The sequence below is a fragment of the Amblyomma americanum genome, chromosome 5 (genome assembly GCF_052857255.1).
Source record: "Amblyomma americanum isolate KBUSLIRL-KWMA chromosome 5, ASM5285725v1, whole genome shotgun sequence".
Taxonomy (NCBI): domain Eukaryota; kingdom Metazoa; phylum Arthropoda; class Arachnida; order Ixodida; family Ixodidae; genus Amblyomma; species Amblyomma americanum.
In genome coordinates, this window is record NC_135501.1 from 199,044,061 (window position 1) to 199,057,291 (window position 13,231).

Genomic DNA, 13,231 nt, shown 5'->3' on the forward strand with positions numbered 1-13,231 from the left:
CCCAACTGCATGCGAGCGTTGGTTACATACAACAGCGTGGAATCAAATCCAGCTCTGAAGAAATATTTTTTTTCTGGGAAGGGGGGGGGGAGTAACATGCAAGCCGTTTTGCAAGAAATGCACGCCATTTCGGTGCATATTTACATTTTCTGCAAACGCAGCAGACAACGGCACGTAATCCTACTGTCTGGACTACAGAGGCACTCATTTTTCATTCCACTTCTAGCCCTCTGTAAGACTATAACGTATAGCTGGGCTACGCGCTCGCTAAGTGCAGGTGTATCAGTTTTCGCATGACAAGAACACAGATTAACAATACTTACCCGGGTCTTCTATGAATTCGCTGTACACACGACCTGATCAGTAGAGAAGCAACAGCCAATGAGGTCAAACCTCCGCTGAGGGACAAAGCCCTGACAAGCGGAGCCTCTCATTGAATAAGCAGAACATTTATTCCATGAAAAACTGAGACATGGTTCATCATCATCATCATGAGCCTGACTACGTCCACTGCAGGGCAAAGGCCTCTCCCATGTCTCTCCAATTAACCCTGTCCTTTACCAGCTGCGCCCACCGTATCCCCACAAACTTCGTAATCTCATCCGCCCACCTAACTTTCTGCCGCCCCCTGCTACGCTTGCCTTCACTTGGAAGACAGGGTTACTAGCTCAAAAACACACGCGCACACACACAAGTGACGGCGAAAAAGTGCACATGAGACACACCACTTGTGTTCACTTTTGCTTCCACTTGTGTTTATTTTTTTCGTGCTATTAACCACTACGCAGCCATTTAATGAGCCCCAGCAAGCTCAACTTCGTTCTTTAATTACTCTATGTCGTGCTTAATGACAGGCACACATTTCGCGCTGATGCTTACCACGGCTCAGTAAGGAAAACAAGATTGTATAAGGACATTCCGCACTGCATTTGAAACGAGCCGACAATGCTACGCTGAAGACGCACGCCCAGAGTTCCCTGTGCTCTCCGCCTGCCCACCCAGCCTCTCGCAGACGGGCCATCGATCACGATTTATTGGTTACCAACATTGGCGCAGGCACAGTTTGACTAAATTTCCACCGGTCAACCGTGCAGCAGGGCACTTGAAGCACCTCTGCAGCTCTGAGTCTCCGGAGGGTTGTTGTCCTCACCTTATAGGAACTCTGCCGAATCAACGCCATCGACGGAAGTGCCCCGCAACATGCCTCGAGAGCGACCCCTAGCTCCCGTCATGAATATACGTTTCTTTTGAGTCTAGCTGGTCATTATCCACACTTACCTTCCGGTACTCGGTGGTGTGACAATGACCGAACGATGATTGGCATGGCGTACTTCAAATATGGCACGTGTCCTGGAACAGGAAGCAGACGACAGATAGCAGTGAAGCTATGTTTGGTTTCTTCTAATCTATGTACCTGGTTTCTGTGTGCTCTTCTAGCTTAACGTATGTTTGTTTCTAGTTCATTGTAAAATATATTACCATTCTGCCTGTGTATTGATGCTCCAAGACAATGAACGTGCTCGCGGATATTTGAAGCGAAAGTTGTGTCACGAAATATTCTCAGAGTTTAAGGCGCCATTGTGGCATTTCCAACACTGGGTAATCACGGGACTGCTTTTTCACCTACGAGTATGAAGGAATCCCCGGCTCACTTAATCGCTGACATGGACAGCATGTGAACACTGAAGGAGCTTTCCTTCACAGTACCGTCCTTAGTAATGCCATCTACGTCCACGAGACAAGGACAAAACTTTAATGTTCTCTGCGCGCGAGGGGGGGGGGGACTCTCCGGAGGCCTTAGGGTCGCTCTTGAGAATAGTAGCCCACATAGTAGGGACAGCAGCCACGACAACTACACGGGTGCCGCACTTCCTCCAACATGATCGTTGGTGCCGACAGGAACACTTCTACACTCGCAACAGATGTTGCACCGACCTCACGTTGGTCATAAGCAATGGCTGCAGCAGCGAGCCGTACAATACAATACCTCATTTCAATAATATTTTTGTCGTGAAAGCTGCACTGCCGGCTGAGTCACGTAGTAGTTAAATGTTATGGGTCGATTTTTGCCACACGAAGCGTTTTAACCTGTGCCAAAATCTCAGCGCGTCAGCGTATATTTGTAACCACTAGGGAACAAGATGCTATTGCCCCGACCGGGTTCTAACTCGCGACCTTTTTAGCAGTAGCAGCAGTCCACAGCCATCACGGCGAGTGCAATCATCCTTTACTGGTCAATGCACAGGCCTCGGGTATACCCACTCCACGCTTTCTACACTCTTTTCGCATGACACGTCACCTTTTATTAGGAACCACGATTCTGTGCCAAGGAGAACCATGTCCATGTATTCCAGAGACATATGAACCTTGCTAGAAGCCAGCGTGCAGCCGTCTTTAAAGGCAAAAACCTAGCGCATCCGTGTTGAGGATGGCGTGGAATCTGGGGATCGCAAGAGTCGGATGCAGACACTGTGCTCACCTTAGCTGTAGTCGACACGTAGATGTCTCGCAGAAGGAAACACACTGGAACAAACAGGGCGTTCAGCTCACAGGGAAGAGGTAATTCTGAGCAGATTTGGCCTGTGGGAAAGAGACGATTGCAGAGTGCAGCGACCGCCTGTAGCAAGAGAGATATATCGCGATAATAATGAGATGTGTGCCGTCTGGACCTACTTCTCCTTCACAGAGCGCGAGCCGACAACGGTTGTATCTCGAGACAGGAACTGGAAGAAGAAAAAAACTCAATGAAGGCCAGTCTCAGTGTCTTTTATTTTTCGTTTTCTTCTTCATTCTTTGAACAAATTCTAGTCTAAGACACAAAATTATCCTAATACGTCACTCCTTGTACATGAGTGTGTTTGTCTCCGCAATACACCCTGGCCAATCCCCCGCCGTGAGTATGTGCGATTAAACCTGAGATCATCATCATCAATCATCATCATCATCTCACACTGCCGAAGTGACGACGGTGCTTTGATGGTGGCGCGGCGTGTTCGGCTCACCTTCAGCTTGGACATAAGCACCGCGGCTAATGTGTTTTCGAGTGCAAGGGGAGGAGTAAGAGCCAGATGCTCGAACCACAACCGCCACGGTGGATTAGTATAGTTAGGAGCTTGGCTGCTAAGCACGAGGACGAGGGCTCAATGCCGGCCGCGGGGGCCGCGTTTCGACGCAGAGAGAAACAAAATATATTTATTTGAACGACCCGTGTCCGGGTCCGTGTTCTTGAGGGAGATGGAGTTAAGATTCCTCCCCCTAAACGGTAAGAAGGTGCTGCAGGAGATTGCCCCGTGAAGAGGACGTGGGCCCCGAGGGCCCCATGAAGAGGTCCTCCAGCTGCAGTGGCGCCGACAAATTTAAGAGCCGCACGTAAAATTCAGAAGGACCTAAGGCAGAGGCCAAACAAAAAAAGCGTGCGTGTTTGATTGTTACCTTACTACTCTCTTTGGACCTTCAGGATACGTTTTCATCATTAAAAATGCAAATATGACAAGCACATGGCAATTAAAAAACGAATAACACAAAGGTAGACTGAAAGAATATATATGTACAAATAATATACACAAGAAAAAATGGCTTGTATTTGCACTTGGCACAGTATACAATACGCAGTCCTAGAAATATACTATTCCCGCATTACTCAATAGTTTGGGGTATCGAATTGTGACCCAGCATACGAACCTCAACATATCAGTCTGTTCTGTCGGCAGAAATTATTACCGGTTCTTAGATCTTGTCATGTGAGATGTTTCCTGTGCTGTAATTGTTGTACACATGCCCCTTGTATAAATTTAGTGTTGCTTCAATTAGTTATATACTGTGTCCAGAATGTCCAACACATTGTACCTGCATCTGTTTTTTCTGCTTTTTTCTTCTTTTTTTCTCTGTCGGAAGCGTTAAAAACTATTGTGGTCATGCGATGTAGAACTTGTATTTATTTTTTTCCACTTTCATTATATTTCCTCTCTAATTTGTATCTGTATTTATTTTTCCTTTGTTATGGTGGTATTTGTCTCCGACACACTGCAGTGCCACTATGTAGGGGGCCGGGGCCCCTGTCAAGCTGTTTTTACAGCTTTTAGCTCCTACTTTTTCGAGCGGAAAGGAAATAAAGATGAAATTAAATGAAGGCTGCACTCAAAATATTAAATGTGTTCACTATAATGATGAAACAATGCACCCAAAAGCACTTTGTTGACGTAATTATCGAAAGCGGGCCCACAGCAGCGTCCATTCCAGCCTCGCAACGCTACCAAAAGCTACACTTCCTAACGGGATTCATACGGTCCCCCCGTTTGCAGGAGAACGCCTCTGCAAACTGGGGCATGTTTCGCAACGGCACAATACAGCGTGACCGACTGTGCCAGTACAACCCCTGCGGAGCACGCCGAGTTCCTGGAACTGTGGTACACCATTTGAGGCAGTGCGACACAAAGAATGTCTGCTCGGCGGTGAGTCCAACGTCTGGCAATGTGGCTCTGCGCTCAGCTTCCGGAAGACTCCGGTAGGCGGCGTAAGCCAGTTGGATGCCGGCGAAGTCAACGAACCCTTCCGAGTCAGTCTTCGTGTTCAGAGTTCTAGCCCTTGTCTCGGATTCCGCCTGTACACGCAAAATAAATTGTGCCATCACTGAGAGCGAGCGCGTGTAACAGCGCATGACGTCTTACAGGGCAACTGCACCACTTTTTGAGAATTAAGCGATATTCTAGGAGTTGAATCTATAGAGGCTGTAGGCAAAGCATGCCGAGCGGTTTTTCGCTAGCATTTAAAATAGTGACGTAAACGACGATTGAATTTTAGGCTTCTCCTCAAAGCCCTTGAGGATTGCGGGGAAGCTCGGTGTGACGTCACGCAAGGTAATATTTCCAATTACCGCTGCCATCAACCACACCCTGACATGCCTAGCTGGATGCTGCCAAACAACGCCCGGTGGGTTTTGTCTTCGGTGGTGTGGAGTTATTTTTTTTCCTTCAAAGCAAGCATTTATGCGTTGGAAATGTACCGGTACCTACGATAACGTCATCATGTGCCCCCACCTGGCGCTGTGCGCCGCGGAGTAGCTTGAAGACCGTCACGATTTTAATCGGTGATTAGGTCACTATTTCAAATGCTAGCCCGAAAGGACTTCGCATGCTTTACCTGAAAGTTTCACACATTCGACGCCTTTAATGTCGTCAATTTCTAAAACCCGTGCAATTCCATTTAACGGTAGTAGTTCTATGGAATTAAGAAACAGCCGGCTTTGTTTACCCCAAGCGTCAGCAAACAGACCGTAGGCACTGGCACTCAGCCGAGAAACAAACAAGTTGACACCTGTCTCCTAATACTATAGTATCGAGACTGAGCGCAAAAGCTGCACAATTGCATCCTGTCCAATTACTGATATCAATAAAGCCTGAAACCAAATTCTTGTTCTTTGAGGCTCCAAGCTCCCATGCGAAAGGGATATAGTTGCACCCAAAATATTAAGGTCGTGGGTGCCTGCCTGTGCATGGCCTGTGAAGGACAGTGGACGGGGTGAAGTTTTTTATCATTGGCCGTACATTATACCGAATGCTTCACCGAAGAGTTTCTTCAATTTTTCAAAAGAGGCTTTTTTTACTTGGAAGAGCGCTTTTTTCGGCATAGCATTCTCAGCGGTATAGCGCATCAGAAGGCAGCTAAGACGTGCTAACTACTAGGCTTGTTAACTAATAGCGAATAGTTATCTTTTTAGCCATTATTTGTAGTCTCCTTATTTATTCAGAGTCGCGTAGCCCATGCAAGTAACATACGTATCAGGTTTTAGAATTTCGAAAACACCTTTACCTTCGGCGCTGTGGCCTAACAAATTTTCGCAGCTTGGACGAGGTAAGTGAACTGGACGGGTTGGTTGGCTTGCCATTTTGCCGCGATGTGTTGGGCTGCTTTCGCACCGTTTAAATCAAATATTAATCTCAGGAACTTACGAACGGTTTTGGGCTCAAGGGAACACTTATATAGAACTGGTGCTCTAAAAAATACCAAAGGCGATGAAAATGACACATATTAGGGACTCAACAGCTACCATTCTAATGGGTAATAGGGAAGCTTACCTTAAGCACATTTGTGGATCGTGAATATTTCGTTAAGTGTGGAATTTTTTTTTTTTTTGCCCGCCGCGGTGACTCGGCTACTGATCCGGAGTACCCGGGTTCGAACCCTACCGCGGCGGCCGCGTTTCGATGGAGGCGGAACGCTAAGGCGCCCGTGTGCTGTGCGATGTCAATGCACGTTAAATATTCCCAGGTGGTCGAAATTATTCCGGAGCCCTCCACTACGGCACCTCTTTCTTCCTTTCTTCTTTCACTCCCTCCTTTATCCCTTCGCTTACAGAGCGGTTCAGGTGTCAGCCGATATGTAAGAGATACTGCGCCACTTCCTTCACCCAAAAACCAAAAACCGAACCAATTTTTTTCGAGTTGCATTCAATAGTTGTTTAGTTTTCGTTTTCAAATCTGCGTGATCCACAAAATGTGCTACGTATGCTTTATTTTTGTACAGCAGCGGTGAACAAGGGGTTCAGCATGCGCCTCACATGCGCGAGGTGCGGGGTTCGATCCCCAGTGCCGCCGGGTACCCACAGGTGATACACAAGCTTTCCCCTGGTCTGGTGCTCGGCTTATTTAAGGTGAGGTGTTTCGGAAATGGGTCTTTGATCCCACCTTGAGCAGAGAAAAAATACCCTGTGCCATGGCGCTCTCTGACCTCAGATGCCCTTGCGCCATAAAAATCCACCAACAGTATGCCTCATTTTTGTCTGTTAAACCAGCAGCTATTAAACATCTATTACGTGTCATTTTTCATTTTTGCTCTTATTTATAAGTAATCCGCTGGATTCAAAAAGCACTCAGCCTTTCCTAACAATAACATGTCGTTTAAACGCTGCAGAAGCATATGCATCCTTCTCTTTTGTGCAGTGCATGGTTCTTTCAAAACACCTGACGCAAGCCGGTACGTCAAAAATATCGTTTTATGCACACTGTTTTTCTCACACCATTCGTGCCAACAATAACTTCTACAACTAAGGCATACCGTTAGAGAGTAAATGCTTTTCTTTTCCTAATCAGCTTAAAAACCCCTTCTATCATAACTTGGAGGGCCACAGCGATCGCGCAAACCCTGTGAAAAATGATCAGTGGCCGCTCACAGTTTGGACCCCACGATAGTAAAATCGGCACCTTTTAAATAGGTTCCTTAGTTTACTGTTTCCAAAACTTCAGTTTTTCGCCTCGCTTTGGTGTTTCCTATTACCACAAAATAGCCGGAGAGGACAAACAAAACAGCAGAGGCAGCACACCACAGCTACATATGTTGTCTGGCCTTTCCTGCTTTTACTACCAGAAGCATTGATTTATTGACTAAATGACTGATTGACTGATTAATTAATTAATTAGCTGCTTGATTTATTGATTGCTTGATTGATTTTATATCCATCAGAAAAAGGCGGACCACATTGTGTGCCATGTTTTAGGAGGAAGAAGAAAAATTGAGAGTCCTACAGAAATTTCCTTATTTTTGTCACTACACTTTGGCCAATACCTCCCATGTGGATTTGTGCCTTGCTTTAGGAAGAAGAAGAAAAAGAAGAAAGAGCCCGTCGTGGAAAGCACTGCAAATGACGGCTTTCGCCGTCTGTTTCAACTAAGCCGTAGCCTAGTTTTGCCAGTAATTTTTTTCGTTGCCTTCTGCGCTGTAGCAATATATAATCAATTTCCAACCAGCTCGTCTTAACTTTTTCGTCTCTCAGAAGCAATTACCATGGCGTACTTTGACGTCCCACGGCTTAGGTGTTTCCCCTTAACTCATTACGTTAAACCTGTAACAGGTTGCCGCCGCGGTGGCTCAGTGGTTACGGCGCTCGGCTGCTGACCCGAAAGACGCGGGTTCGATCCTGGCCGCGGCAGGCGATTTGTGTTGGAGGCGAAATTCCAGAGGCCCGTGCACTGTGCGATGTCAGAGCACGTTAAAGAACCCCAGGTGGTCGAAATTTCCGGAGCCCTTCACTATGGCGTCCCTCATAGCCTGAGTCGCTTTGGGACGTTAAACCCCCACAAACCAAACCAAACCATGCAGCCGTCGAACGATCATGTTGGTTACAAACCTGTTTGTAAGAAGATCGGAGGCAGAGCACTTTCGATGTGTACAACTGCTTCGTCGTCGTATTTTCGGAACTGACCGGTCTCATCCAGGTGTCCAGTGCGATGCCTCCAACGTCAAAGGCGTGCATCAATTCATGGCCGGCGATCTGCGAACGTCCCAGAAAGAACACGAAGTGAAATGCTCATTTTGGAAACGAAAAGGAACTCACTTTACTCTCTAATAAGACTCCGGATTAGAGACAAAATGGTCACATATTCACATGCGAATCGTTATCTGCAGTGTTCAGTCTTGCTGAGATAAAGCTAGGGTGCATGTGTCTTAGGGGCTGGATTCTGCAATGTCTGCACTAGAAGGATTGAGTCTCAGCGCACAGTTTCTCAAACTGTTTATAGTGTGTCGAAGTTGGGTTCCGGCGTAGTCGACGAACCCTTCCGAGTCTGTCTTCGTGTCCAGAGTTCTACCCCAAATGTAAATGTAACCAAATGTAATCTGGCGATAGTGGAAACAATGACGCAGGAAGGTTAACGTGAGATATGTAGCCCTATCCCAAAAAGAAGCTTAAATTTCAAGAAGCAATAAAGCTGTGACCTTGAGGCGTATCGTATTTGCCAAGTGCAACACAGCTGCCGTGATTCCGTTAAAAGCGCCCATTGAACCATAAATGTCCGAAGGACATCCGATTCAGATCCGAACGTCCGTGACCCACTTTGGACGTCCATGGGATGTGCACCGGACGTCTCTTTTCAGCAACAAACGAGATCCCCGTCAGTTGCGAAGATATCTTGTGTAACATGAACCTTCGCCTTTTTATCCTCCTGTAGATAAAAAGTATCCTGACAACATGAGAACCGTTAAGGGCATCGCAGTTACTCGTGGCAAAGACGGTACCTTCGCGAAGCCTGCCAGCTGTTTCCATTGCTCCTGCGGTGCTACACACACTTGCACCCTTTCATAGATGCAGCGGTGTGCTTATTATAATCCCCAGGATGCGCACCTCCTAGCTTTGAAGGCTGCCATTGTTCCACTGTCTAACTCGTCGTCACGAAAGCAGCACCTGCTTTCAGCATTACTTTTGCGTCCCGTATAACTCGTACATAGCTCTTGAGGGCTCACACGAAATGGTAACATCAGATATTTGGTTTCGTACATCATTACTTTCTGCCAATCACAAGGATGCAAAACTGGGCGAGTTGGCGTTTTCGCATGTTGGACAAATAGCGCAAAAGAAGACGACGACTAAAGAAAGTTGACCCACAAGAGTGCTCTGTGTGTGTGTTTCCGCTTATTAACATTTCTGCCAATCTCCTGACACATTGAAGACGCTGCATAGACAAGCACATACATTTTGAGGCGATATCTTCCACACGAGCAATCAACACTGCTGTACATTCACTGAATACGGCTGTTGTTTTGTATAAGACCAATGGTCACGATAAACTCGTAAACAACACCGAGAGTCTTTTCCACTGAGCTCAGTGGAGGCCGACAATTCGCCGCCTCTACGGGCACCATCATTCTAAACTACAAAGCTAACTCTATTTCATCCAACGAAAGCCCGAAACAACCTGCCAAGGTTTTTAACCTTGCCATTTTTGTGTCACGGGCACCCATTTAAGTTTTCTTTCAAATTTTGCAATTTTCTCGTGAACCTCTTTTACTGTATGAACTCTACACCCTTATAAAAACTGTCTATAGACTTGTTATCGACTCTATTGCCTTCCTATAGATATTTTCCTTTGTCTATTCATAGTCTATAAATTTTCTATAGACAAAAGTCTACTAAAAGTGTATGGCCATAAATCTATAGAATGTCTATAGACTGTCTATAGAATTTATATTTCCTATAGGCTATTTAACAGAGTATACTGAGGGGCCAGTTGGTCATATGGACAGGACGAACAAGGGCGAAGACAGGACGGTTGCTATAGGCTATTCTCTGAAATTCTTCTATAGATAGTCTATAGACCTTATAAACAGGAGTCTATGGGCAGTCTATAGACTGTCTAAAGAAGTTTTCGTAAGGGCAGATTCCTGTGACAGCACGTCACACGCACCACCAAGCGTACCTGTCCAATACCTCCGTAGTTGACCGCGGCCGGAGCACCGGGTATGAACACCGGCGGCTGTAGCATGCCGCCCATGATTCGGACACTTTTCCGACGTGGCCTGTAGTAAGCGTTCACGTGAGCTGTGTTGAAACTGACGTTGAAATCCTTCCTAAATGTGTTCATCGTCATCATACGCCGCGCGGCCAGGTAAGGAGCGGTGAAGTTCCCGCCAACGTCCGGCACGTCCCCTGCACCCACGTCAACCAGAAAAGTGGCGCTGATTTAAGCGCGGGTTAAGAAGAACTTTTATCTGCGCGCATCAGTAAACAACTATAGCGAGGAATGGGGCGACCGTTACGAGTCAGTTAACATGGCGCGGGGATCCATGCACACAAAAGCACTCAACGATTGTAGAGCTGTGAAACCAGCTGGTGGGCTAGTTAGTTCATTCTTTATAAACATAACATTTCAGAGCGCTAACGAAGACGAACACACAAGCACCCGTCATGTACCTTGTTTATCGGTGTATTTATCTTTCTTAAGCGTTGTATAACTTAAGATTCTACATATAGTTGTGTCTACCGCAGGCTTCAGCCGAGCACCTACGGCGCGCTTCTGGAGGCATTGTGAAACATGTACAGCTAATCGTCAAAAAGCAGTCTTCCTAGCAAGGTTAAGCGTTGCGTGACGCTCTTCCCGCTAAGGTTAGGCTCCATCGGAAGAAAATGCGATACAGAGAACTAAAAGTGCTCCCTTTTCCTTTGAAGGTGTAATGCACTGCATGCTGAAGAAAATGTGAAAGCCAGTTATGCCTTGACTGTGAAACTACGGTGTTATTGGTAAAGCGGTCACACCACAAGACCTTCCAAAATGAGCACCAGTAGTTCTAGAGTGCCGATACAGGGCAGGCTAGGCCTTGCGATGACAAAGGCCGGGCCTATGGTTAGTCTTCATTCCTAACGCCTAGCCTACTACGCCAATAGACGAAGGGCTAGGTCTCATCAAGAATAAACCAAGAACATCAAATTTTTTTATTTTTCTTACTTTTCGGGAAAGGTACCTGTTGTCGAGTAAGCTGGTTGTACAGGACTCGTTAGTCGATTTAGATGTGCGAAAATGTTAGTCACTTCATGGTTCTGGCAATCAGTTGGTGAATCAGTACACACCTGGAAACACTGCAATGCGGATTGAACGCATACACGTAGAGCGGCAGGGAACCAGGCGACCGGTGAACTCGCAGGTCGCTATAGATACTCACGGAAGAATTCTTCAATCAGCGACTCCGTGCCGACCGCTTCCGGGTAGGCCAGCATGACCCGCAGCTGCTGTGCCTTCGCATGCATCATGCACCACAAAGAGCCCTGGATCCATTCGGTCTCATTGAGCTTCTTCATTAGGGTCTGCACCACATTCTCAGTCAGTCGAGCGGCGGAAGCCAGCGCGGAGGGTAGCAGGTCTGAGGAAGAGCAGGCCAGTTGAGGAACGACGGAGCGTGAGTGAGTCGTCATGCAAAAAAGAATCGCGAAATGCGGGGCAGGATCACGTCATCCCCGCAAGCTGTCGTCAGGGTTATAAGTTAGTCCTAATGCGGAATTCTCAACTCGAGGTTTCCTAATATTCATACCGATTGTATTGTGGCATTTTGGGGCTAACGGCTTAAAGGCAACTCATTTCATAATGTGAAAAAATTCGTTGTAGGCACTTAGATATCTCTTAACTGCGGGAAGGCGAAAGCTGTTCGCCACTCATTGCACTGATTTGAATTTGCCACGCTTGAATTCATTCCACGACAGAGAAGAGCAGCTGGCGCGAGCGTGGCGCCACGTGACCTAGGTGGCGATGTAACGGACGGACGGTCGCCGCGAGTACGAGCCATTAAAGGCTTTCGCCTTAAAATGCAGCGTGGCTAACTACTGCGATTAGTGATCGTCAAACGATGAGCAGTGACTCAGCTGCACAGTATTTGCCGTAAGTTTACAGCACGCTATGTTTGTACACCAGATGAATTCGGTCTGCCTAACAACGGTTGGAGGCCGCTAGTTGGTGCGACTTTTCAAATTTTCAAACATTGCATAACACTAAAGAAAACCGCAAGGGACGCCCCGGAAATACGAAGAAAGCCAACGTGACTGCCCGCTCGCACGCAATGACAGCAACGCCTTGACGCTAGCAGCTGATAAACATTTCTCGCTCTCTTAATTAGCCGACTTCTATCCGGTTTGCGCTATCCTACAACTACAACGACTGTCCTGGAGACGAAATAAATATTCATGCCAGTAACGCGTCCACATGCGGCACTTTCGTTTTTGGTAACGGTAAGAAACTAATCCCAAAGCGGCATTTATTCGGTATTGGACTAGCGTGCCACTTCCAAATCACTGTAGTCAGGAGCGCCCGGACACTGCTTGACATAGATGCGCGGCAGCCTGGATGCCGACCCCGTGCCGAATAAACGATTGTTACGAGATTTCATAATCATCATCATCATCATCATCATCATCAGCCTGACTACATTCACTGCAGGGCAAAGGCCTCTCCCATGTCTCTCCAATTAACCCTGTCCTTTGCCAGCTGCGCCCACCCTATGCCTGCAAACTTCCTGATCTCATCCGCCCACCTAACCTTCTGCCGCCCCCTGCTACGCTTGCCTTCTCTTGGAATCCACTCCGTTACCCTCAAGAACAAGCGGTTATCTTGCCTTCGCATTACAGGCCACCTAATCGCCGCACATCATCGCGCTAGTTACTGGTGTTAATTTAGCATTCGTTGCCTGTGTCTGCGTCATTGGCATCGCTCCGTCGCCTTTGCCGCATATGAGATCTGTGCTAGACGCGAGATTATTTCACAAGATGCACACTGAAGTGCACTGTTGTACCGACTCGCTAGGGCATAGTCAGGTGGCGTTTTTTTTATATATATATGCCTAGCGGATTTTACTCTGACATAACGGAGTAAGCGAAGTGGCAGAGTGAAGAAATATAGCATGAAGGCCAAAAAAAAAAAAAGCCGCAGCACAAAGAGCAGGCTTAGGAATAATGAACACTAACTGTAATAGAATTCTA

General features: G+C 46.9%; 1 protein-coding gene and 1 long non-coding RNA gene across 2 annotated transcripts; both read right to left on the bottom strand.

Annotated features, from left to right (window-relative positions):
* Window positions 1–323: 323 nt before the first annotated feature.
* On the bottom strand, window positions 324–2,640 carry LOC144135488 (uncharacterized). Its single transcript, XR_013315515.1, has 3 exons — window positions 2,480–2,640; window positions 1,279–1,350; window positions 324–356 (listed from the first exon to the last, which is right to left on the bottom strand). It is a non-coding gene; the product is annotated as an uncharacterized LOC144135488 (long non-coding RNA).
* A 1,601-nt stretch (window positions 2,641–4,241) lies between these two features.
* On the bottom strand, window positions 4,242–11,619 carry LOC144135489 (neprilysin-1-like). Its single transcript, XM_077668140.1, has 4 exons — window positions 11,428–11,619; window positions 10,188–10,417; window positions 8,123–8,266; window positions 4,242–4,600 (listed from the first exon to the last, which is right to left on the bottom strand). The coding sequence occupies exons 1-4, from the start codon at window positions 11,561–11,563 to the stop codon at window positions 4,250–4,252; spliced, it is 861 nt and encodes a 286-aa protein (XP_077524266.1). The 5' UTR covers window positions 11,564–11,619; the 3' UTR covers window positions 4,242–4,249.
* Between the last annotated feature and the right edge of the window lie 1,612 nt (window positions 11,620–13,231).

Excerpts from the sequence above, each read along its gene's own strand:
- LOC144135489 (XM_077668140.1), bottom strand. The coding sequence starts at position 11,563 with ATGAAGAAGCTCAATGAGACCGAATGGATCCAGGGCTCTTTGTGGTGC. Across the intron at positions 10,418-11,427 it reads GCTGATTGAAGAATTCTTCC|GGGACGTGCCGGACGTTGGC; the intron begins GTGAGTATCTAT and ends ACGTGGGTGCAG. Across the intron at positions 8,267-10,187 it reads ACTACGGAGGTATTGGACAG|ATCGCCGGCCATGAATTGAT; the intron begins GTACGCTTGGTG and ends GGACGTTCGCAG.